We start from the raw sequence: 26,658 nt of genomic DNA, 5'->3' as shown, positions 1-26,658 counted from the left end.
TTTTAGCACATTCTTCCACTATCATCTTTTGAAGCCTTGACCTGCGTCTTGCAGTCAGCCCCATGTTCTCTTGTGCACATCTATGTTGGAGCAATTGGCTTACACCAATGGCTGTCTTGTTTGTTACCAATGTCAAGGTGAGCAACAACAACTTCTAAATTTGGGAGAAAGCCATCAAATTGGTCATGAGAATGCATTCACATTGGTGGACAATCAAAGGCAAGATCCTGATCCCAAACAAGGATGATCTTGAAGGCCTTCGCAACTACATTGATGCTGATCAGGCAGCTTTGGTTGCCCTCATTTCACTCATTTCCAAGGTCATCTTTACTACAACATGTAAATACCAATTCGCCAGTCTCTCTACAATATTTGAAAGAAACATATGCTGGAGAACATACGACCTGCATGCTGCTGCAAAGTTTTGCATGTGGCCATGTCTTTCCCAGACACCTCTCCCCTTGTAGCAGTACCTATGTTTCAGCCTTCTCCATCATCCCCTTGTAGCAGTACCTGTGTTCCAGCCTACTGGCTGCATCTGCTGCAGGGCACCAGAGGCGGTGTTAATGCAGCGGCTAATGTTGTGGCAGCCGCTGCCAAGAGGCAACAGGATGCTGTGTTTTGACTGCAGCCAAAAGTAGATAATGTTGTCTGCTGACGTGGCAGCAATTGTACACTAAGGCCAGAAACAAAGATACAAGGGTGTCTAGTGAATAGACATAGGTTGACTGTCAAATGAGTTGGTGGAAGACTGCCATGCAACCAATTAGCCCCAAAGTGACCAGAACAAGATCCCCGACCCTAGGCACTTTCGTGCTGAAGCCTCACAGGTAGAGACTCCAAGGGAAACTCCCAAAAAATCCAACAAAACACCTCACCCTTAAATCCTTGAAAAAAAAACTGGATATAAGCTGCAAAGTAAACTGCAGAGACTCCTCTAATCCACAATCTAGGAAAGCCCATCCCTACCATACAAAGATCCAATCCAATCAATCATAAATCTTGATGATGAAGAAAAGCTAGCCAGGGACCAACATAGGGATCTCCTAATGAAATAAAGCAAGTCTTTAAACCATGTATTGCAGTCACAAATCTGTGCTCAGTATGTGTACCAACATTTCTGCCACATTAGTTGTGTAAAATACTCAACACCAAATCCTAGACTGCCACATATTGCTGTCACAAAATCTGTGCTTAAGCATGTGCACTATGTCCTCTCTGCACACTAGTCTGCAATATATTTGACACAAACCATATACTAAAAGGCAGTAGTAGACATTAATCAAGCCTTTGAACTGGATCTCATGGCTAAACTATGTATGACAAAATTTGTAAGTATGAAACTTGATCAAAATTTGTGAAACTAAACTATGTATGACAAAATTTGTAAGTATGAAACTTGATCAAAAATTGTGAAACTAAAACAACTGCCAATAGGAATAGCCAAGTGGCACTGCACAGATAAGTCAAATAGGTAGAAAAGAAATAAGATGTCATACAGCCCATTAGGCAATTTTTTTGGCAAATTGTATAATCATGGTACTAAGACAGAGCAGACAGTACTAGCACCACCATGAACATGAACTGGTAAATTGCAAGAAAGTAAACAACATGTCAAACCATGGAGAAAGAAAGATAGACCAACAATGACAAACCAGCATTGACAGAGCACTTGTAGGAACACTTATTTTACGACCAGCCCACTTCATTTTCATTAAGTAACATGTTTTTCATCTAGCTGCTATCCCTTCTATGAGTAAAACTATGTAACAGCTTCCTGCTACATGAAAGGATATCTCAACCATTCTGTTCAATATGGAAGGAAAATTCTAATGTTCACGTGTGGAGGTGTCAATAGCATAGCTAGTTATTTAATACAGAAGATTATGGAGTACAAACCTGTTCCCATGGCAGTATATTACACATGGCAAAGGCTTTTCTTCAGTTGTTGGAATGGGCATGTAATGGCTACACTGGAGTACATGACCTCTACTGTTTGTAATCTGCCATGAAGTTGAGTAGCTAGAAATCAGAGCACAAATAAAATTTCTATGGACCATCAAAACAGCGCTTAGTGAATATCATCAACTTGTACAATCACAGAGCAAATTTACTTCCTTACAATTCATTTCAAAATTTAACAGAGCAGCTCCTACTAAGATGGACAATATTTAGACACATATCCCTTAACTTGGCTCTCAAGCCAGCCAAATAGGCAACCAAGGACTTTCTCCTTTATTGATGGCACCACCTTTGACTCATGATCACCCCTTTGCCACAACCTGCAGGCTGCGACCTCCTGGCTCTTGCACCTCTGATCCTAACTTGACATGTGTGTGTCACGATGGATAGCAGCTCCCCAGTCAAGGCTTGGTCCCATTACCAATGAATAGATGTAAAGTAAGATATTACAGAAGCCGGATAAGCATTACCTTGGGGGTTTTGAAATTTCTGTACATATCTAGCTCAAATTCACGCACAAAAGAGAGAATGGAGGTTCTTGTTGATAAGCTATTTTGTTAGCCTATTGCAACGCAAGACACCAAAAAGCAAGAGGCATCTTCACAGAGAAATTTGGGTATCAAGAGTCCATAACTGATGGAAAACTCGTGACTGCTGTTACACAATGATACTTCATAAAGAATAAGGCACTAAAAATAGCCCGTTAGTGAGATATTACATATAAGTCCATCTAGAGACATCTAGTAGAAAAGTTCTCCTAGGAACTGGTCAGAGCTTCATTCATGCCTTTCTCTTGCTGAGAGTTGTGTCATTCCATCATCGAGAATCATAACATTGTTTGTTTATAGTACTGGAAGGAAAATAGCTGATTAGAGTGCTAGATATAGCATTAAACAATCCATATGGCCACAGATCTACTTCTCTGCATATACTCAAATTCTATTTACAAGAATTCATCAAGTCAGAGACTCTATTATGTTCAAGGTTTGAGAGCTTGCATGTCCTCTTGTGAAATCCTATCAAATACGTTTGCGTACAGCTAGACGTTTTGTTATATAGTTCAATCTTGCTGACACAAACAAACGGAGCACCTTGGCTTCAAACATTGCAAAATCCATATGAAGTACCTTCCTACTACAGCAGGACATGCATACCAGTTATAATTCCATTGAAGGGTGTAGAAAACATGGTAAAGAATGATGACCATCAAACTTTTGATTTATATGGTGACACAGCTTAAAATTCATAACAGCAAAGTGTTTTCTCGAAAGCATCAAACCTTGAGATCTTCACGCTGATATCGTCGTCCTTTAAGTGAAAATTCTGGTTGAAGAAGATCATGAACAGGATCATAATCTGCCCTGCAGGAGAGTTTTCAATACCCATGGTAAGAGTTTACATATACTTTCCTGTAGAATATTATTAACAGATCTTATCAAATAAGTAAGAACACTACTTGGAAAGGTGTTTTGCATAAAGACCTGTTACAATGAATGCAGTTGCTTACAAGCACTATCAACAACAATACTATAGTGTATCTTATGATAAGCCCATAAACCTAAATGTATCACCGTTCCCAAAACTGTCGATCTCAAGAGCAGCACATGGAAGTAAACATCAGGAGTAAGTTTCTGTTCAATGCTTTGAACATGCTAAGCTCAAGAGAAGTCGTTGCAAAACATCTTGCCAAAATGGCTGGAATAGACAAAACCACTTCTCCTGCCTGTATCAAAGCAGCTGATAAAGCCCCTCAACAGATACAAGTGGTACATTCCAAAGCAATAGGGATTCAAAGCCTCAGTAGACAGAGGCCTACATATTTTCCTCGTCTTGTTTCTGTCTTTTTCAAAGATAACTCAACCAAAGTCTACCTTGTATCCATTACAAGAATGCTCATAGATTCTTCCATTTCTTCTGGCCCATGCCTCCCTGTACCCCACAGAATGGGTAATAGGGCAGCTTTACCACTCACCGGTACTAGTTCACCAAGTTTTAGTGGTAAAGGGGAAAAACAGAGGGGCAGCAAGAGATTCAAGAGGCAAATTAGGGAAGAGACAAATAGATATCCATTGTCTGTTCTACAACAAGCCATACATGAGGTGACTTCCGATGGTGAAAGGGATTGCTATCACTATGGCTTCCTCCTATAAGAAGTTGAGCCATATCCAAGGTTTACAAAATGACACAGAAAAACCTATATGTAGGGCCAATTCTTGCACAAAGGCTTCTACTTTGAGTAGAGCAAATCCTAGAGTGGGAATTGTCTAGCTCAAAAGGCTTGGAAAGCCTTGGAGGTAGGCAAAGCAAGTTTCATAAATTTCTCCTTTAATTACCTTCTCTTTACAACAACATGAGGTTCTTTATCATTTTACATAGAAGTTCCCAAGCAAATTACGCCTTTAGTCCAATGTTTTGATCCCATTACAATGGACCATGTGAAGATACATTAGGGTTTGTAGAGAAAATCAGTGTGTATGAACACAATGCACATACACTCACACAAAATGAAGTTCAAACAAGAACACTAAATACAAAAGGCAAAGCAGAAGTGTATGACATAAATGAAGAAGGTTGATATGTCTAGGTGCTCAAGGAGTGAAGTTGTGTGGCAACCACTAACTCTCATGGGAGCTAATAAGGGACATCAAGCCACCAAAATTCAGGTATGCATTAGCATTAAACTTAATCCATAAATGCCTTAAAACAACCCCAGAAAGCACCTAAGAGCATTTCCAATAAGAACGGGGTTTTTTTTTCAATAGTAGGACATATGCCCATAATCCCCCCAAACAAAGACATGTTGTGGACATCCATCTTGATTCTATTGTTCCACACCATAGTCACAGTGACACAACCATTTTCTAGTTCTTGTCCCCGTTCCCATTGTTGAGAAACCCTTCACCCGCAGATTGTGTTTTTGCGTTTAGGGTTTGCAGCCCCAAAAAGGGGCACCATCGTAGACTGACTATGCCTATTTATAGGCCACTCTCTCATTCATTCCTTACCGCTGATTCATTCAGTCCGTCACCTCTTCCCTCCAACCTCTCCACTACCCTCACACCCCTTCAGGAGGACATTGCGGTTCATGGTTCGTGGTTGTCTTCATCATCTTCCTTGTGCTACAGCACCCTTGTTCCCTTGTATCACATTCATTCCATGATTCAGAACTTCATCATTCCATTCATCAGAGTTTCTTCCCTCTTCTCTTCTCTTCTCCATGTTTGTCGAGTTCACTCTGTGTTCCTCCCTGCAAACCCTAGTGTCTCGCTGATACGTCATCTTCTGACATGATATCAGAGCTGGATCGGCTCACCTAGCAGCGAAGATCCTCCACTCCAATGAAGGCAAAGACCGGTGGCGGGTTCGGCATCCACTTCTCTTCTTCCACTGCATCAAAATCTCGTTTTTGCAGGTTTCATGTGTTTTCAGCTTGCTGCCCACACCCCTTTGGCTAAGAACATCGCAGTCTCAGCTGTCCCTTGTTGTCATCTACAGTCTGGCGGCTGTTTCCAGCCTTCCACCCGCAGCTTGCAGCTGTTTACAGCAAAGCGACTGTTGCTGATCACTCTCCATTCAGAAACAATCTCGTTTTTGCAGATTTCAGGTGTTTCAGCTTGCTGTCCACACCCCGTTAATGGAGGACATCTCAGCCGAAGCTGTCCATTGCTGTCTCCATCAATTGGAGCCTAATTTCCAGCCCTCTTCATGCAGTTTGGAGCTGATTCCAGCCAAGCAACTATTGTTCCTGTGCAGACCTGCTACCGTACAGCCTGCCACATCATCAAGTCCTGCTGCCTGCGTTTTTAGTCTTTCTCTCTTCTGCAAGCTATCCTCCTTGCGTTTTTAGTCTCTCTCCTACTGCCTACATTTTTAGTCTCTCTCTCACCTGCTGCCTGCATTTTTAGTCTTTCTCTCTCCTCACCTGTGTTTTTCTACTCATAGCAATCTCCTACTACTGGTCACATCCTCCTCCCACTGGCAGCTCACTTCCAGCCCTTCCACTACCCTTCCACCCCTTGAGGCGGACATTGCAATTCGTGCTTCGCACTGCCCTCACACCCCTTGAGGCGGACATTACGGTTCGTGGTTCATGGTGGCTGACCTCTTCCTTCTTTAGCAAGGCACATTGGTATCCATGGCTTCTTTACCAACAGATGTCCAGACTACTGGATGCTCCTACTGTGGCATCACCGGACACACCACCGATGCTAACTTCGACCTTTGCTCCCCACCCCCCCGGAGTATATGTGTCTTCCACCAGGGACTCCTTGTGCCACCTCTCCTTTCTGAGCCACAAAGATCGTTCTACATCGGCTATCAAAGTACTATGCTCAAGGCAATAAGACGCATCCAATGCGCACTAAGTCCTTTCGAGCACATGGAGGATCGATTGGCACTACGACCTCCTGGAGATTGTCGCAATGCCAACGGCAGTCTTCTCCCACTTATTTTCAGGTACAGTGGCTTCCACGACCTACGGATCTGCAGTCCGCTCCATCGAGAGACAGTGATTGTTTGATACCGTCTCCTCGTCAATCTATTCCTTCGAGAGACAGTGGCTGCTCGACTCCTTCCTCTTCTTCGGCTACCCAATCTGCTCCATTGAGAGACAACGACTGTTGCCCACCTCTTGCTCATTCTAAGCCCCACCCTCCACTACTCAGGTTCGCGTGGCTACCTCTGGGACCTCTTCGACACCCCAAATGCCTTGTTGAGCACGACCGGCGGCACTTCCTTCGTCATCAAACATTTCGGAGTCCGTGATCCATGAGTTTTTGGATACCCTATCTACTTCAGAGGGGGATTTAGAGGGGGATGTTATTTCTTTGTCCTCAGAGGGGGCAACTACTTCTTCTTTGACTTCAATGGGGGCCCCTCCACCTCCCACCTCAAAGGGGGAACCTACTCCACATGAAGTTCTTCACCCATCCTCTACTTTCTTGGGGTGGCTATACTCGACCAGTCATCTCTTCTACTAATACCCAAGATCTTTAGGTACCACCTAGATCGGGATCTCAGAGGTTCAGCCGCGACTTGGTGACGAGGCCTTCGTATTCCTTCCAGCATGGATGCATGGGGCTAGTGGCTTCTCTCCCAAGGTTGTGTTTTGGGTTCTCCAGTTCACTCTGTCTATTGGTCTTTACTGTAGGTTCCCTTTCCCGTGGAAATCTTGGATCTTAGGGATCCTCTACATCTTCTTCCTCCTCTTCTCTTCTTGCCTTCGTCACTTGGTTAGCATGGAGCCACCTCCCAAGATCGAGTACGGGCATATCCTTATGGTTCTCGGCACCACACAAAGTCTGACATTCCTCCTATGCATTGCATGTTTTCATCATCTTTATACTAGGGCGCTTGGGCAAGTCAACAATTTCCCCACGAGGAACAATGTCCACGTGGAACCTGCTGCATGAGCATTCTTCAGCATGTAGCATTGCATCTCCACCTCACTCTTCTCTTGTTCCCCTTTTTGGGCCTGAGAGGGGGTGCTTCATCCTTCACGTGCAGTTTGCGTTTTTACGTTTCTACGTTTTGCGTTTAGGGTTTGCAGCCCCAAAAAGGAGCGCCATCCTAGACTGACTATGACTATTTATGGGCCACTCTCTCATTCATTCCTTACGGCTGATTCATTCAGTCCGTCACCTCCTCTCCAGCCTCTCCACTACCCTCACACTCCTTCAGGAGGACATTGTGGTTCGTGGTTCGTGGCTGTCTTCATCATCTTCCTTGTGCTACGGCATCCTTGTTCCCTTGTATCACATTCATTTCATGATTCGGAACTCCATCATTCCATTCATCAGGGTTTCTTCTCTCTTCTCTTCTCTTCTCCATGTTGCCGAGTTCACTCCGTGTTCCTCCCCGCAAACCCCACTGTCTCGCTGGTACGTCATCTTTTGACACCCATTTCCTATCCCCATGCTTATTCCATGTGACCATATAGTCATATCAAATGGCAATTCATGGCTAACCCCACTACCATTGCCCATCCCTGTTTGATGTCTCATGTGACTACGTTCCACACATTCAATGCCTTGCTGCCACCCTCTCCATCAACACCATTGCCTTGTTAGCCTGCCTATGTTAATTATGTCAATTTGTCATATCCTAGTTGTGAGCTCCCGTTAGAGTCTGGTGGAGACATGGAAGCTCTAGCAGTTTGGGTGCATTCTCATCAATTGTCATCTTCCTCTGTGCATTCCTAGGCGATTCCTACTTTCAATAGTCTGCCTACACCTATTGAACATCATCATTGTCATCTCGGATTTTCCAGGGCCTCCATTTTCTTTTCAGAATTTTTCATTGTGTGACCAGCATTTATTGCTGGTCAGCCAGCATTTATGGCCCCTACAGGTGCAAGTCGGCCAGTTTTCTAGTCTTTTGGCTATTTACAGCCACACCCCCCACTTGGTAGATACATACACTCTTCGGTCTTCACTCTTCTATTTGCAGATGCACGCTCCAAAACTTCGTGCTTGGTGCTGCCATCATCATCAGCCTAATTTCGTGCCCTCACTGATGCTTTGGGCTGCGTGCAAGGACTGATCAATCTATCCCCATTGTATCAGCATTCTTCTTCAATTGGTGCAGTATTCTTCCTTCATCTTCTCTCTCTCTCTCTCTCTCTCTCTCTCTCTCTCTCTCTCTCTCTCTCTCTTTTGTGTGTGTGTGTGTGTGTGTGTGTGTGTGTGTGTGTGTGTTCATGTTTCTCTTCCGTTTCGCACTCACACACGGTATCATTGCCTATAAGTGAGAACACAATCTGGAGATTTCTTGCAAAAGAGCAAGTTTTCATCACAGAGGAGCAACCAAGATTTCTTAAGCATAGATTTTTAGCTTGTGTTTGCTGCATTCACAACCTGTATACAAGTGGTCCAGTGCCCATTTGACCTTCTTGACAACCATGCAACTTTTCAAGGAGGCTAGGCGACAGCATCCAGGCGGCCCCTATTTCCTACATTTTACTGCAAATGAAAATTTCCTGCTATACACAACTGCTTCCTGGCTCAGACCATAGCTTTCTCGTGGCAGGCAACAGCTTTTCCCACATCTACACTCCATGTAGACGACTACCTTCTTTCTCCCACGCTGTCTCCATCAAAGCGCAGCTTTCTAGGTGATTGCAAGATCAAAGATGTCTTACCAATTCACGAGCTTTGATGACTCAAAGTAGAGGCTTCTTTCCAAACACTCTTCTAAGTAGAGACACCATTATCATGGTTATAGTCGATAAGAGGAGTCCCCCATTCGCACCCATCCCTCTTCTATTCATCTATCACAGAAGGCTACGTCAAAAGTGAAGATGCCATCCTTGATACTCTCAATGCAAGTGCCTGTCTTACCTTCATTACCCAAAGAAGACAAACTCGATGGTTCGAACTATTCGATGGAGTGCATACTCGACACCTTTGATCTTTAGGCTCTTGTTTCTAATTCTATACACCGTCCTAAGGAAGATCTAGTAGATGGGACATCTATGCACAGAGTAGCCTTGAGTTTGCACAATTCTATCCTTGTGCATGTTTGCAAGTTGAAGACTACGGTGGAAGTGTAAAAGAAGCTTGGGCCTTTGTATCAACACGACATTTGCCCACAAGATTTCCCTTGAGAAGAAGTTGTGGATGCTCAATGATGATGATTCCTCCTCTATGAAGGTGCACATCACGAAGATGGAGGACATGAGGGATGAACTTGCCTCTCTTGGTCGGATAATATCCTCTGAAGACATGGCTATGATCCTCTTGGCTCAACTACCATCTCCTCGGTTCAATGTCTTCTACACGAGCCTTATCACATCGGACCCACGAGACACTCTTATGAGAGAGAAGCTTTCACCACTTGTCTTGAAGCATGACAAGCGACTTAGAGAGGTTGGGGCCAGTGGTTCTCGCTCCACCAGGGCATTTACTATAGGTACAAGTGGAGGGAAGAAGAAGAAGAAGGTGCAGGCCAAGGACAAGAAGGATGAGAAGAAGAAGCAGCCCAAGTGCCCGCACTATGGGAAGGGCACTCATTTTGAGAAGAAGTGTTGGTAAAAATACCCCCATTTAAAGCCAAAGGAGAGGGATTTGAAGGATATAAAGGCTGCCCCCACGATGACAAAGTTTGTCTTTGTGCATATATTTGCCAAGTAGGATACAAATCTACCTAAGCGCCAGTGGGGGCACAATCACCATTGGTGACAACTCTACTATTCTTGTTCAAGGAGTGGGAACTATTCCTTTATTGCCAGAAAGGCAGTCTTCTTTGGCCACAGTTCTCTATGTATCCAATTCAGATTTTAACCTCTTGTCCATTCATGGTCTTACACGGCTTGGCACCCACGTGGTCTTCACACAAGATGCAACAACAATGGAGGATGAGTCTACAAGTGTTGTTCTTTGGACAGGATTCCACAAGGGTGGGCTATACACACTCACAGCCTTAGACACGAGGCCTTCCCATGAGCTTGGGCTACTTTGGCATGCTCACTATGGTCATCTCAACTTTGATGCTATCCAATGGGCTTCTTGGAAGAAGACGGTGGAGGGATTTCTTGATTTTCTTCATATTCACACTTTATGTCCTAGCTGTTTTAGAGGCCAGCAGCATAGGCTGCCACATCCCCAACTTGCCACTAGGAGGGCTTCTACCCCACTTGAGTTGCTTCGTACCGACCTTTGTGAACCTATGGGCATGGCATCCCTTGGGAAGGCCACATATTTAATGTTGATTATAGATGACTTCGGTCATTATGTGTGGCCTTATTTTTTGGAGTACAAGAGCAATGCGTACTCTCGTTTCCTATGAGTGCCAGGTATTTGTGGAGACACATACTACTTCTAAAGTTCGTGGCATACAATCATGGTGGAGAGTTTACTTCTAACGTCTTTTCTCAGTTTTGCAATGATCACACCATTAGGGTAGAGTATACCCATCCGAACACATTTTTGGAGAATGGTGTGGTGGAGCATGCAAATCGGACCGTGCTCAAGATAGCCCGATTGATGTTGGAGTATTGGGGTCTTCCTCATACCCTTTGAGGTGAGGCGATGGCTACTGCAGTTCACATCCACAGCTGCTCCCCAACTTTCGCGTTACCGGATATGACTCCCTATGAGGCTTTTATTGGTTGAAAGCCCTACGTGTCTCAGTTATGTATCTTTGGATGTGATGCATTTGTCCATGTGGACAAGAAGAAGAGAAAGACGAAGCTTGACTCGAAGTCCAAGAAGCTCTATCTTCATGGGCTACAGCATTGCCACAAAGGGCTATCAACTCTACAACCTGACAACACAAAATCTTGAGATGAGGAGGGATATGATCTTCAACGAGGTTGCAACCTCTGAGGATCCTATCAATGGTTGCTCTTATATCACAGATTCCTCATGACACTGAGCCTACTAAAATTGAGGAGGCTCTTGCTCTAGGATATTTAGCGTCAAGCCATGCAAGATGAGTTTGATTTTAATCACCCGAGCCCTCATCAACAAAGTCTCATAAGTGCCATGGGACTAGCATTCGACTAGGAGGGGGGTAATGTTAACCCCAGTGCAAGATAGAGAAAAAAGAAGTAAAAGAAAATTCAAGAAATGTTTAAAAATACAAAGCAAGAGGAAAAAGACAATCCGATTGAAGGATAAGAGAAGAAAATGCCAAAAGCGCAAGCAGAAAAAGGCGGCCCGAGCCGACAGAAGGATGAGAGAAGAAAATGCCAAAAATGCAAGGGAAATCTTAAAAGTCGAGGCAAAGGCAAATGCATATTTTAAAATATAAAGGCGCCTGCAATATTTTGTAAAAGAGTGCCAAGATCCCTCCTATGCAAGTTGTAAAAAGAGTAGATGCGCATAGGTGAAGACATAATGTAAATAGAAGTGAATAGGAAAAGAGGACCTTGGCAAGATGACCCGTCATGTAAAAAAGGGGATGGGTGCCCAAAGGGATAAGGGCATGTATAAAAGCCAAAAAACTGAATACAGAAGCGCATTCTTGGTGTGTGGCAAAAGTCGCTCTCCCTTCTCTTCCCTTGTTTTCTTCTTCTTCTCTTCTTCTTCTTGCTTGCTTGTACTTGTGCTTGAGAGAGGGAGTGTGAGAGTGTGAGGGAGTGAGTGTGTGAGGGTGAGGAACCGTGGTGGAGAAGCTCTTCATCTTCTCCTCTTTTCTTCTCTTCTCTTCTCTTCTCTTCTCTTGTCTCGCGCATGTGGCTATGGAGCACGGAGCTTGAAGGTGGAGGATTGAGGTTGCTTGAGCTTGCATCTTGGATCATGGAGCTACCAGTGTGCTTGAGAGAGAAGGGTGGTACTCGATCGGAGAGCATTGAGATAAGCTCACTACACTTGTAGGCTTGAGAGCATGTATGGCTATGTGAGAGGTGCCCACCATTAGCATTCAACTTGAAATGCTTGAGCAATAAGCAATCCATGAGTCTTGGTGGTCGAGAAAAAGCCCCCACAACACTTTTCATTATACCGCGTATATGTCACATGTTTTGTACATTAGACATAGCGAGCTTGACAACATGGCATACGCAAAATAGATCCACAAATGGAATCCAGTGAATATTAGGAGATTCACGTGTATGGAGTCACATTGACTCAATCTTTCCAAGCTTGGAATGAGAGCCAAGGAATCTAATAAGACTTGGGAGTTGGTTCCACACCCCCCAAGGCCGAATGCGACAAGTGTGAAGTGGATTTATAAGACCAAGAAACTTGCAGATGGTTCCTTGCACAAGCACAAAGCTAGGCTTGTTGCAAGGGTTTTCCTCAAAGGGCACATTTGGACTATTTTGAGACTTTTGCATCGATGGCTCAGATGTTTACTAGTTGGGCTATCTTGGATCTTGCCTATTTATTAGATGGACATAAAGTCTACCTTCTTGAATCGTGTCCTTAAGGAGGAGATTTATGTTTCACAATCTCCAAGTTTTCTTGTGCAGAGGCAGAGTATCGTGCATTATATTCTACACCTATGGAGGCGGTTTGGCTTTGCCACATGTTGCCTGAACCTACAAAGCTGCATGTGGACAACCAGAGTGCTCTAGCTTTGGCCAAGAACCCTGTATTTCATGCTTGCACAAAGCACATTGAGGTTCAGTATCAGTATGTTCAAGAGCGTATCATGGTTTCCAAGTTAGCGGTGACCTACTATCCTACGGCGAACAACGCAACAAATCTCTTCACAAAGCCTTTGCCCAAGGCTTCTATGCTTCATCACATTAGGTTGATGGATCTTCAACCACTACCAAGATTTGTGAGGGGGTGTTAGCTTGCCTATGTTAGTTATGTCAGTCTATCATCTCCACGTTGTGAACTCCTATCAGAGTCTGATGGAGACATAGGAGCTCTAGCAGTTTAGGTGCCTTTTCATCAGTTGTCGGCTTCCTACGTGCATTCCTAGGACAATTCCTGCTTTCCACAATCTGCCTATACCTGCCAGATATTATCATTGTCATCTGGGATTTTTTTAGGCCTCTTTTTTTTTGGCATTTTTCAAAGAGTGACCACCATTTATTGCTGGTCGGCCAGCAGTTATGGCCCCTACAAGTGCAAGTTGACCACTTTTTTGGTCTTTTGGCTATTTATAGCCACACCCCCCACTTGGCAAATACACACACTCTTCAATCTTCAGTCTTCCGTATGTAAGTGCACACTCCAACACTCCATGCTTGGTACTACCATCGTCATCAACCTGATCTAGTGCCCTCACTAATGCTTAAGACTGCATGCAAGGATTGATCAATCCATCCCCATTGTATCAACATTCTTCTTCAGTCAATGTAATATTCTTCCCTCTCTCTCTCTCTCTCTCTCTCTCTCTCTCTCTCTCTCTCTTTCTCTCTCTCCTTACACACACACACACACACACACACACACATACATATACACACAAATGCACACGCACATAGACTCTTAACATCTATGAGATATACAACTAACACCCTCTCTCAAATTATGGGTGATCACCACAATAAAATATAGAATGATAAGAACACATCATAGTACATACAACAATGACCACCAAATGGAACCATGGGTACCCAAGCAGTGGGTGAGCAAGCCACCACCAAGATACCTTGAAAAGACACTTATGTCAAAGTCAATTATACCAATCCTTAACCATAGAAAGTAGAAATAGTTGGATCTCGAAGCTTGTTAATGATGCCCTGCAAAAGCATTCATGACAATGGATTTTCCACACCTTTGTCCAGTAGATCGCAAAAGTGTCCCCTCTTGTGAACTCAAACTAGGAGCAAAGACTACACTCTATCAAACAAAAGAGCCCATCATGAACTTGGAAGTCAATCCCATACTCTGCATCAACTACAGCTACATATGGATGAGGTTAAAATGCTCCACTATCAGAATATGTGACAATGCAAAGACACAATAGGATTTGCGAGCAAAAATACAAAGTGTCTCTATGGCAAACACTAAGAGAGAAGAGAAACTAAGAAACACAAGAGAACACGATGATGATGCACTAAATCATGCTATGTAAAGCAAAGCTAATACAACGAAGCCGAAGCTCACAAGATGACTCCACTGTCCTCTCTAAATCAAGCAGCAACACTTGTGGGGAATCTACATAGTGAAGGGAGTAAAACTCAGTCCTCCGAGTAGTGAGCTATTGAAGTAATCACTAGAAGGTGAAGGACAGCTATCGAGGGAGCAAAGTGCAATCCTCAGATAACATCACAGATGATAAAGATGATCAACAACTATCAAGGATAGCAAAGCGCAATCCTCAAATAATAGGAAGATGGCTTGGGCTGCAAAGGAAAATCCCAGAAGCCAAAAGGCTGCAAACGCAAAGTGTAGCAACATGAAGAAGCTAACGTCTATGAGGGAGAGGTCACTAGATGTGGAGCAAATGCCTAATGATGGCAAACACAAAGTGAAGTTGCCACCCAAACCTTTGCATTATGCATTCAGGACTCTTACACTTATGAACTGGTTACATTCACATAGCCTTTCCTTTTAAGTAGAAATTGGCCCATATTGAGGTGTTTTATGTTTCAGGTGATCACATTACATAATCTTCTCATCTAACAATGCTGATCTTCAGACTTTGCACTTTGCAACATGCTATGTTGCATCTTTCTCGTTAGCTCATATATTGAAAGGCAACATTCGAGCAGAATCATCCACTTGCTAGGCACCTGTAGCTGGCCCACCCATCAATCTTCCGAAGATGTCTTCCAGGTTCTTAAAGCCTTCTGATGTAGAATAGCTTTAGCGGGTGCTTGCACTTTTTTTCGGAGTTTGGTAACGATCTCAAGCAGTGTGGTTGCTGTCTACAAGCCTTCTGTTTTTACCGAGAAAGATAGAAGTCTGAATTCAAGACACTGAAGAGCCTATAACTTTTTTGTCCGTACTGAAAAATATTAACCCCTTCAGGCTGCGTCGGATGAAGGCAATAGGAAAACTTCAGAGTGCACCATGCAGTATTGAGCACGATGAGTTTGCTTTAGCAAGCAATACAACACTTGACACTACAGCTGGAAATACAGAGTAAGACAGAGGTATATGAGAGAGCGGGGGCCGGGGGAAGGGGGGGAAGAGGGGGGAGAGAGAGAGAGATGCGCACAAGCACACGCACCTGGGAGGACGAATGACAAAATTGACAAGCTGCTCCATGGCAGGAGCTAGTCTGCACATGGCAAAACAAATGATGGACAACAAATAATTAGCAAATAAATAAATAAACAAATTTTGCCTCGGTCTGACTTCAAACCCATCGAGCCAATTCTAATGAGAAGGAGGGGGAGGAGCAGAGACTGACAAGAAGGCGTGCGTCAAAATGGATAGAAGCTTCTTTTCGTGGAAAGGACGCTGCCCTAGCGTTCTCTCTCTCTCTCTCTCTCTCTCTCTCTCTCTCAAAACACTGCTCTTCTTAATCTTCTGTGTCTTTGTCTTTGCGTTCCTGCTGCATTGAAGAATGGTCTACTATGTGTAGATCGCTCTCAAACACCATTGATGGCATGCTCTTCTTTTCCTTCTTCTTTGTGTTTGTCTTACATACACAAACTGTTCTCTTCTGTGCGGATCTCCTCACTTACACCATTGCTGTGATGCACAGATCCGTCAGGTTCTTACCTGTAGGACAGGGCAACACACATAGCTAACGTAGGCCCCCCTAGTAGGCAAAATGAACCAGTAAAAGTATATAGCTTTTGGGCGCATCCCTTCTATGGGCATAGGTGCCCACCCATGCACTCTCGGGTGGAGAGCCTCGAAGATTGGTTGGCAATGTCTTAGCTTGGTTGTGCATCAAATGGCAAACACCCAACCCGTACCCACAAAGTGGGCATGTAGTTTTTGGACATGGGCAAAAAGCCTTTACATACCAAAAGGACACATTTTGCAAAAATATGAAACATAATATGCTTATTATTTTTTTGATTGGTTACAAATGCAAAAGTGCACCCTTATTCGTCGCTTCACAAACCGAGTAGGGGAGACTTCTCGTCCAAAAGTGGGTGGGAAATTTACATGTTTAACAAGTAAACGACAGGCCATATCCTCTTTGGTGTGTAAAAAACTATGGACGCCTTACCCCTAAATAAGCACTTTGATTGGTTAACACTTACAAAGTGGATGTCTGCCGTTTTGATGTGTAATTAGTCCTAGAAGCTACACCAAAATTCTCACATTTCGGTCTAAACTCCATTGTGCACGAAACAAACAAGATCATACCATCATTGAAAATGAATTGTATAAGCTCTATGTAAATCTTCATTCATAGCTCGTCACCAATGCATCCATGTTGCAAGGGATTGTGTGTGTTGTAAGGGACCAAATGTTGAGTTAATTGTAATAGGTGTTGAGCACTCCTTGAAAATAAAGAATGTGAGCCAAGATTGGTAGATACAATATCAATTTAGTTAAAGAAGGCTAGTTTTCATTAGTAGGTTGGTTGTTCATTAGGGTGTTGGGCAATCCTTCAGAACAAGTCCAAGAATGTTACCCAAGGCTGTTAATGCAATATCATTTCTATTAAAGGAGGTTGGTTGTTCATAAGTAGGTAATATGATTTCATGGAAACAAGTCTCAATGATGTTGGTCCCTAGAACACATACATGTTGTAAGGTACTAGAGTGTTGTAAACGTGGAACCCAATTTCAAGGGTGTTGAGCACTCCTCAAGAACAAGCCCAAGAATGTGACCCTTCACCATAAACAAGATAGTAATTCATGTTGAAGGAGGTTTGTTGTTCTTCATGGGAACAAAATCTCCATGATGTTAGTTGTCTTCTAGTTAGCTGCCAACATGAACCAACTATAAGGGACTAAACATGTTGTAAGGAACCAAATGTTGAGTTAATTGTTGCCAAGGGAGTCGAGCACTCCTTGAGAACAAGTCCAAGAATGTAAGCCCCATATTGTTGATGTAATATCAATGTTGAACAAGGTTGGTCATTAGTAGGTAAGTTGCTTTTCAAGGGCACACTATTGCATGCTACATGAGAGAGAGAGAGAGAGAGAGAGAGAGAGAGAGAGAGAGAGATGTACATCTTTATCATCTCAAATTCCAACCTTCTATCACATTTTTCCTAGTAATCTCATTTCTCGCCATCACAATTACCATTCACTATCAACACATCATCCCCATACTCACTATTTTCAATAACTCACTTGTTTTTTTTCATAGTGATAGCCCATATTGTCCACACCATCACCACATAGTTTAAAGAAGGTTTCTTGGGATTATCTTGTAGTTTTCCATTTCAACTCTTACTACATCCTTCCTATTGCCAATGAAGTCCATTAATTTGGCCCAATCCTCTATCAATCTTACATGTGACATCAAAGGAACCTTCAAGGCCTAAGTCAAATTGAAGTGCATGCCCTCAATATATGGATTCTCCCAAGATTCAATGCTAGCTTGATTGACAATGTTAACTCCAACTCCTTTGTCAATGATTCCTCTTCTAATTGAGTCACCTAGAGCTTCTATTAGAAGGACGGCATGACACTCGACTTTCACTGAGAATGTATTAACTCCTAATGATCCTGAGGCTAGTGGTGGAGTCAAGCTAGGAGCTATTGCTAACCAAGACTCTTGTAGGGCTACTTCGACTATTTCTACTTCAATCTTACATGTGACATCAAAGGAACCTTCAAGGCATGAGTCAAATTGAAGTGCATACCCTCTATACATGGATTCTCCCAAGATTCAATGCTAGCTTGATTGACAGTGCTAACTCCAACTCCTTTGTCAATGATTCCTCTTCTAATTGAATCACCTAGCGCTTCTATTAGAAGGACGATGTCGGAGTGTTTGGGGTCGAAAGTCTACCGCGGGGGTAAGAGACAACAGGGTGAAGGGAGATTTAAGGAGAGGAGTAGACGCAAGAGAAGGGGTTCGAAGAAATATAAAACATAGAAGAATACTCATAGAGATGAAGCTTGTCAGTTTATTTCAACATTATGGGGAGATAAAACTCTTGTAGACAAAAATGTGTATAAAATAATACCTTCCTATATGCTGCTTAGATCGCCAATCTGATGCTTCTATCACTACAACATATAGACCCAATAGCGACGTTTAAAGCGACGGAATTATTCATGGAAAAAATTATCCCTGTCATCGCTATTCGCGTCGCTATTAGCGACGCGATCGATTCGTCGCTATTTGCGTCGCTATATGCGTCGCTAACCCAATTAGCGACGCAAATAGCGACGCATATAGCGACGCTAATAGCAACGGTTGCAGAGTAAATTTGCGACGCAAATAGCGACGGTTACAGAGGGGGGAAAAAATAGGTGGCAGGGCATATAGCCCTGCCACCCTTCTAGCTATATGTACTAAATATTCTTGCATAATTCATTTGCCAATGTCAGCTACATCTAATGTCTAAAAATTGTGTATCAGATTATTTAAAAAAAACTGAATCCTTTGACTGCAAAAGCAAGATATAATTAATTCGAAAAGGTATTTCGCAATGAGCTTTTTCATCACTTACTTAGGCTCGAGAAAAAAAAGAGATTGTGATTACAAAAGCTAGATATAATCAATTCAAAAAAGTATTAATCAATGAGATTTTTTATCACTTGTTAGGCCCAAGAAGAAGAGCTTCACTTCAAGCTTTCATTATAGTCCCATTGAATAAGTCCCATTGATCTTCTGCTTACTCCAGCTTATTCCAACATTGTTCAAGTCTTTTTGGGGGAGCATTTGGACATCTGTAAGAGTTATACCATGGTGTTGGAGCCAGAAACCCTTATATAGGGAGTGGTAGTGTCTCTAAGCTCTACTCCTTCCTTTTTGTTTTTACCTACGTCTAAGTCATCTTCTATCTCTTCTTTCTTGTCTTCACCCTCAATCTCAATGGATGGAGGTGTTTTAAGATCAAAAGAATCAAGCTCATCCTCCCCCTTCTCAAACTCCATTTTTTGAGCTCAGATTAGTTACTGTACTCCAAGTAGATCCATGAAACAAACAAAATTCTCTTTACCAAGTGATTTGGTAAAGATATCGGCTACCTGGTCTTGTGTCTTCACATGAAGTAGATCAATTTGTCCTACAAGTACCATTTCTCTAATGAAATCGTAATGAATCTCCATGTGTTTGGATCTAGCATGATAGACGGGGTTGCTAGCTAGTATCCATATACACCTCAGGTTGTATACATAACCCTCATGCTACTCCATATATACCTCTTCAAGCAAGTCACCATTCATGAATGCATTTTTGATATCCACTTTTCATAATTTTCAGCCCTTAGAAGCTACTAATGCAATGACTATTCTCACCATTTCCATCTTAGCAACCGAGTTGAAAGTCTCCTCATAATCTAGGCTGTATTAATGTGTATATCCCTTTGTAATGAGCCGGGCTTTATACCTTTCCAACGAACCATCTGACTTTCATTTCTCTTTATAAACCCATTTGCTTAAAGACATTGAGTACCTCATCCTTGTACTTCCGAATGTACAGCCATGTGTATCAGTTGAAATCATCTATCCAACCGACACTAGATTCTTGCAAATTTCGTTCTGCCATCTGTCCAATCGACAATATATTTTTGGTAATAGAAGGTACATGTAGTACATCATGTAGGCTCTTCTTTCTATTGTCATAGCTGTAGCTTTTTACCTTCCTACTGGTGGGCTGTCTCACACTCGTGCGGTCGTTGTGCTCTATGGGGAGTAGTTGTTGTTGCACTAGAGGAGGCTCCACCTTGTACTCCAGGTGGCGGGCTTTGGCATGAGGCCTCTCCATGGCCGAGAAACGAGGAGATGCTTGCTTGGTGCCTGTCATGCAAGCTCGAGGAGGCAAAGATGGAGAAGAGACAGAGGTTGGCTTCTCCTTTGTAGTTGTCCCCTCTCTTTTAGTGGATGTGGTGGCAATGGTAGTGGCAATGGCAGCTTCTCTCTCTCTCTCTCTCTCTCTCTCTCTCTCTCTCTCTCTCTCTATTTTTGTGGTGGCAATGGTAGTGGCAATGGTTCCCTCATTCTTCTTTGCATTTGTCCCCTCTATTTTTGTGGTGGATTGGCAGTGGTAGCGACCTCTCTCTCTCTCTCTCTCTCTCTCTCTCTCTCTCTCTCTCTCTCAATCTCCCTTGCGCACGTTGATCTCTCTCACTTTTTCTCTCTATACACTCTTCATCAACAAAAAGAAAGAGAGAAGTAAAGAAAAGAGAAAAACAAAGAGAGAATAGATAATGCACTTACCTCAAAGTTTGAAGAAGAATCCCTTCGCGCTACTCTCCTTCTTCTTCTTCTCCTTCACGGGTTCCCTCCTTCTTCTTTGCAGTTGTCCCCTCTCTTTTTGTGGTGGATTGGTGGTGGCAGCGACCTCTCTCTCTCTCTCTCTCAATCTCCCTTGTGCACGTTGATCTCTCTCACTTCTTCTCTCTATACACTCTTCATCAACATAAAGAAAGAGAGAATTAAAGAAAATAGAAAAAAAGAGAGAGACTAGATAATGTACTTACCTCAAAGCTTGAAGAAGAATCCCTTCGCGCTACTCTCATTCTTCTTCTTCTCCTTCACGGGTTCCCTCCTCCTTCTTTGTAATTGTCCCCTCTCTTTTTGTGGTGGATTGGCGGTGGCAGCGACCTCTCTCTCTCTCTCTCTCTCTCTCTCTCTCTCTCTCAATCTCCCTTGCGCACGTTGATCTCTCTCACTTCTTCTCTCTATACACTATTCATCAACAAAAAGAAATAGAGAAGTAAAGAAAAGAGAAAAACAAAGAGAGAAGAGATAATGCACTTACCTCAAAGCTTGAAGAACAAAGAGAAAAACAAAGAGAGAATAGATAATGCACTTACCTCAAAGAGAAAAACAAAGAGAGAATAGATAGTACACTTACCTTAAAGCTTGAAGAAGAATCCCTTCGCGCTTCTCTTCTTCTTCTTCTTCTCTTTCACGGGCTCCCTCCTTCTTCTTTGCAATTGTCCCCTCTCTTTTTGTGGTGGATTGGCGGTGGCAGTGACCTCTCTCTCTCTCTCTCTCTCTCTCTCAATCTCCCTTGTACATGTGTTGATCTCTCTCACTTCTTCTCTCAATACACTCTTCATCAACAAAAAGAAAGAGAGAAGTAAAGAAAAGTGAAAAACAAAGAGAGAATAGATAATGCACTTACCTCAAAGCTTGAAGAAGAATACCTTCGTACTTCTCTCATTTTTTTCTCATTCGGGAGTTCCTTCCTTCTCCTTTACACTTGTCTCCTCCCTCTTCATGGATGGTGGCAGTGGCAACGGCCTCTCTCTCTCTCTCTCTCTTGCTTGTTTACAAACCTGTAAAATGCCATGCTCGGGTTTTGACAAATTTTTATGAAGCCCCTCTCTCTCTTGTTTTTTATTTCTCTCCATCTCTCTCTTCCTTCCCCCTTCTTCTCTCTATTTCTCTCCCTCCTTCCCTCCCCACTCTCACTCAACTCATCTCATTGCAAAGACAATCAAAGATAGAAAATAAAAAGCTTAAGAAACAAAGATATTGAAAGAAATGTCACCCCACCTCTCTTTATCTCTCTCTCCCCCCTCTCCCTTTACTTTTCTTTATTAACCTTCTCTCTCATTCTCTCATTGTTTTCCTATTTCTCTCTCCCTCTCTCATGCTCTCTATTTTTTCTCTCTATCTCTCTTTCTCCCTCTCTCTCTCTCTCTCTTCTTTTCACTCTCCTTCCTCTCTTTACCTCACCCTTCTTTTCTACATCCTCCTCCTCTCTTCCTTCCCTCTCCCTCTCTCTATTTCTCCTCCCCTCCCGTCTCCCTCTCTCTATTTCTCTCCCCCTCTCTTTATCTCTCTATTTCCCTTTCTTTGTTTCCTCTCTCTTTGTTTTTTCCCCCTTTCTCTCTCGTTGTTTCTCTCACTCATCCTCTCCCCCTCCATTCATCTCTCATTTCTCTCTTCCTCTTTCTCTTTATTTCCTTTCTCTACCTTTTTCTCTCTTTCTCTCCCTTCATTCTTCTCCCTTCTTTCCTCCCTCTCTCTCTTTCCATGTATCTCTTTGCAAAGAAAAACAAAAAAAGAAAACAAGATAACACAAAAATAAAGCAAGAAGAGGCAATGTACCTACCTCAAAGGCCTGAAGATGAAACCCTTTGTACATTCTCTTTTCACCTTCCCTCCCTTCTCCATTGCACACTTCTCTTTTTTCTTCATATATAGCGGCGGCGGCATGGTGATGAGCTCTCTCTCTCTCTCTCTCTCTCTCTCTCTCTCTCTCTCTCTCTCTCTCTCTCTCTCTCTCTCTCTCTCTCTCTCTCTCTCTCTCTCTCTCTCTCTCTCTCTCTCGCAAAGCTTTAAGCTCTCTCGCTCTCTCTTTCATTCTTTCTCGCAAATGTTCTATTTGCATCGCTATTAGCGTCGCTATTTCTGTCGCTATATGCGTCGCTAAAAGCGTCGCTATATGCGTCTCTATTTGCGTCGCTAAAAGCGTCGCTATATGCGTCTCTATTTGCGTCGCTAAAAGCGTCACTATATGCGTCGCTATTTGCATCGCTATTTGTGTCGCATATAGCGACGCTTTTAGCGACACCGCTTTTTTGCGTCGCAAATGGCCGTCGCTATTGCCCCATTCCCTTGTAGTGTATCACGCGTTGTTCACTGCCTGAAAACATCAATCACGTGTCACACAATTTTGCTAATCTCTCTTTTTACATAAAATCATCTCAAATTGGCTGAAAGCTACATGCTTTCTTTTACATGTCATCCTAATCTAGAAATTGTCTACAGTTTTATGGATTTTTATAATATACAATATCAAAAATTGGCTAAAACTTGTCCAAAAATCTAATATTTTTAAACCATGGACACTAACATTAATGTCTAAAATGACATTGGCTCTCTAAATCAATAAGAAAGCCACACTCTAGATTTTTTTACACAGTGTGCATGTAGCGACACGACATCCACCCCCTCCTAACCTGCACATCCTCTGGCATGTGCCAAAGTCTTATGGGTCTGCAGTGTCAGAAGAAGTATCTTCTGCCATATCAATGTCTTCATCTTCTACCTCTTCTTCTTCCATATTCTCATTTTCATGTTGAGTATCCAGCTCCTTCAACTCATATGCTGAAGACTCTCTTCGTTTAAAGAGCTTGATACGTTTTCCAACCACTAGAATCTTTAGAGATGTCCCATCCATCTCATTTACTGCATAGGTAGCATTGTCAAAAACAAACCTTACCATATATGGACCAAACCACTCCTTTGTCATCTTTCGACTAGCACTATGCTGATTCTCCAAGCTGTTGTCATAAATCAACACCCAATCTCCTTCTTATATAGCTCGTAGTCAAAGTCAGTGTCGCTTGTCAAACCTCTTCTTGTTCTTGATCCTTGCAGTCTTCAGTTTTTTCATGGTAGTCTCAATGTCTTTAGGTCTTCTTTCTAACTGTCTAATGCATAGAACTAGCAACTCTTCTCTATTCAAACCCTCTTCCCATGGTAGAACACTCCAAGTAGCAATAGTCTCCTCAATAGGCATGATTGGCTATTGTCCATACATTGATTCAGCAAGCATATACCATGTAACTGCACTATGAGTGGTCCTATCAGCCCACAAAGCAAAAGGTAATATTCTTGGCCATTCCTTCATTATGCCCTTGCATGACTTTGCTAATGCCTTAATGATAGGCTGATGACCTCTTTCACTTTTGCCATTTGCTTTAGGATTGTAGGCTGAAGTTAAAGCCAGCTTGATACCCAATCGTGAAAAGAAGTCACGAGCCTCATCCACATCCAATTCTCCTCTAGCAACTACTTTACCAACACAACCATACCTACAAAATACTTCTTCCAATAAGAACCTGCAAACTGCTTGAGTAGTCTTTGTACTAAGAGCTCAACCTTTCACTTGATTTGTCAAATCTTCTCGTGCAAGCACAAGATATCTCATATTCCATAAACTTGTAGGCATGGTAACCAAATCAACTACCCATTTGTAATGCATAGACAATGGATAAGTTGGTTGCAACCCATCTCTATGCTTTATCATAGAATACATCTGACAGACACTGCATGATTCCACATAATGCTCCACATCTTTATATATGTTTTTCCACCAATACTTCTCCTTGATCTTAGCAAATGTGTCCCAAACTCCTCTATGTCTAGCCCATAAGCTTTCACAAAACCTCTGCATCACCTATTGTTGAGAAGCCCTATCTCCCAAAACACGTACTAGAGCTCCTCTCTTTTTCTTTGTATGCTTCCATAAATATCCATCTTTTAAGATAAACCCATAAGATTTTCTTTTAATCCTTTTGAATTCAGTTTCAAACCATTCAACCTTCTTTGTCATGAGGTTGAGATATTGGCCTATTTTCAGCTAATCATCCTTGTACAATTCTTCCAAGAATTGTGTTCTCACTAAAGCATAACACTAATTATGCTTTCTCTCTATTGCCCATCTCTTATTCATGGCTATAAGTTATTTTCTTACTGTTGAAATCCCTGTTATAACAATTGTATCTATAGTAACAGCATATTCATTCCCTGTTGTTACAAAGTCATTTTTAGTACCTATCACATCATCCTCTTCATCTTCCATCAGCTCCTCTTCATATTCAAATCTTGCTCATGAAAGCATGTCAACCATGGGGTTTTCTTTACATGCAATATGCTGAAAATTAGGGTTAAGTGACTTTATATATGCAATCCACCATAACATGGCAATATCTGGAGTTGAGCAATTTGCTATCGTGCCCAACAGAGGTAGACAATCAGTCTCTACCACTACATGAGCTCCCATAAAATACTCCCTATCACACTTAAGAGCTATCACTACACCCCAAAGCTATCTTTTGACTTGAGAATAACGCCATTGCCATTCATCGAGGACCTTTGCTCCAAACCGAATGGCATACCTATTCCCATTAGCATCATCTTGACCTACTGCCCAACCAATGCCAATTGGGCTTGTATCCACGGTGAGAATAATAGGTTGCCCATTCTCATAATTTGCTCTCTTTAATGTCGGGACTGAAATCAATAAGCTTTTTAACTTCCGAACTGCCTTTGTATGATGTTTTCCCCACCAAAACTTTTGCCATTTTCTCAAGAGCTGATATAAACGTTCAGCCACATGAGCAAAATGTCAAATCAATATCAAGTAAAAGACACATGCACCCAAAAATCTTCTTACCTCGGATACATTCGAACATGTCTTCTGCATCCTGCTTATGGCATCAATCTTTACCGGTGAGGTCTTTCTTTCATATGGTCCACACATGTGCCCAACAACCAATACTTCCTCCACTCCAAAAACTGATTTTTCTCTTGAGAGAGTCAAATGCACTTCTTCAAGACGACTCAAAATCCTATCACAATTGTCAATATGATCAGCCACAAATTTTCTGCATCCTTGCTCATTCAACTCTTCATTCTTCTCATGGATATCACATCCTTTGATTGGCACATCATCAAGAAAGGGTAAGGTTAACTGAGAAATGTACTCCCTTAAAACTTTATACATAGCATTCATCATATGCACCACTGAATTGGTTGCTCCCTGTGGAAGCATACACATCCTAACCAATCCAAGTGGTGTCTTCATGGTAGTAATATCTTGGCTTTCCAATGCAAGCTGGAACTAATCATATCCACCCAAAGAGCAAATTCCCTTGCCTACAAATGCTTCTACAAATTTATCCACTATCGGGCCTGATCCAACATTCCTTATGGTGACTTTATTAACTGGTTGCAAATCCTGTATAAATCTCAAAGAACCATTCTTCTTTGGAACAGTGAACCACCGATTTGAATATGGAGCTGAAGAGGGCTCCAAAATCCGCATCCTGATCTTCTCGTTCAAAAGCTCTAATAGCTTAGGCAAATATGCATGAGGTATTGGAATAGGCTTTAAATTCCATGGCACATGAGGTATTGTAAAGATCACCATAGGTGCAACTATGGCCAGATCAACACATCCAATTTCATCTGGCTAAAACGCAAAGGATTTCCCATGCCTTGCCATATATCTATAAGAAACAAGGTTTTTTTATAGGCAAAATAAAGCTTGTATCACCAATTTTCAGCTTTTGTAAAGTTTCAACTGCAAATTGATGTCCTACTCCATGTGGATCTCGTAAACTAGGTGGTTGTGTCACTTTTTCAGTCAACCCATCACTTTCAGGTAGTAAAGGCAAAGCCACAGGCTTAACCTTCTTTGCAATTGTTTTGTACTTTGTATCCACCCTTGCTTCAACCCTATTTTGTAGCCCATAACATTCATACTCAACAAACTCTTGAATGACTTCATAGATCTC

General features: G+C 42.4%; 1 protein-coding gene across 4 annotated transcripts in view; it reads right to left on the bottom strand.

Moving 5' to 3' along the window:
• The window catches only part of LOC148021062 (uncharacterized), a 118,696-nt gene extending 102,499 nt beyond the window's left edge, over positions 1 to 16,197 (bottom strand). For 2 of the 4 annotated variants that reach the window (XM_087698916.1, XM_087698917.1), the window contains exons 1-4: positions 15,721 to 16,197; positions 15,526 to 15,588; positions 3,242 to 3,323; positions 1,900 to 2,003 (exon numbers count right to left, since the gene is read on the bottom strand). In XM_087698916.1, coding sequence (XP_087555042.1) covers positions 1,900 to 2,003; positions 3,242 to 3,323; positions 15,526 to 15,575 — 236 coding nt within the window. In that variant the 5' untranslated portion in view covers positions 15,576 to 15,588; positions 15,721 to 16,197. The remainder of the gene's footprint in view (positions 1 to 1,899; positions 2,004 to 3,241; positions 3,324 to 15,525; positions 15,589 to 15,720) is intronic. The other 2 variants (XM_087698914.1, XM_087698915.1) reach the window with 2 other exon arrangements.
• Between the last annotated feature and the right edge of the window lie 10,461 nt (positions 16,198 to 26,658).

This window comes from Lygodium microphyllum, chromosome 18 (assembly GCF_053477565.2).
Source record: "Lygodium microphyllum isolate KBCC chromosome 18, Lygodium_microphyllum_v1.1.10, whole genome shotgun sequence".
NCBI classification, from domain to species: Eukaryota; Viridiplantae; Streptophyta; class Polypodiopsida; order Schizaeales; family Lygodiaceae; genus Lygodium; species Lygodium microphyllum.
This window is presented reverse-complemented; position numbering and strand designations above follow the sequence as displayed.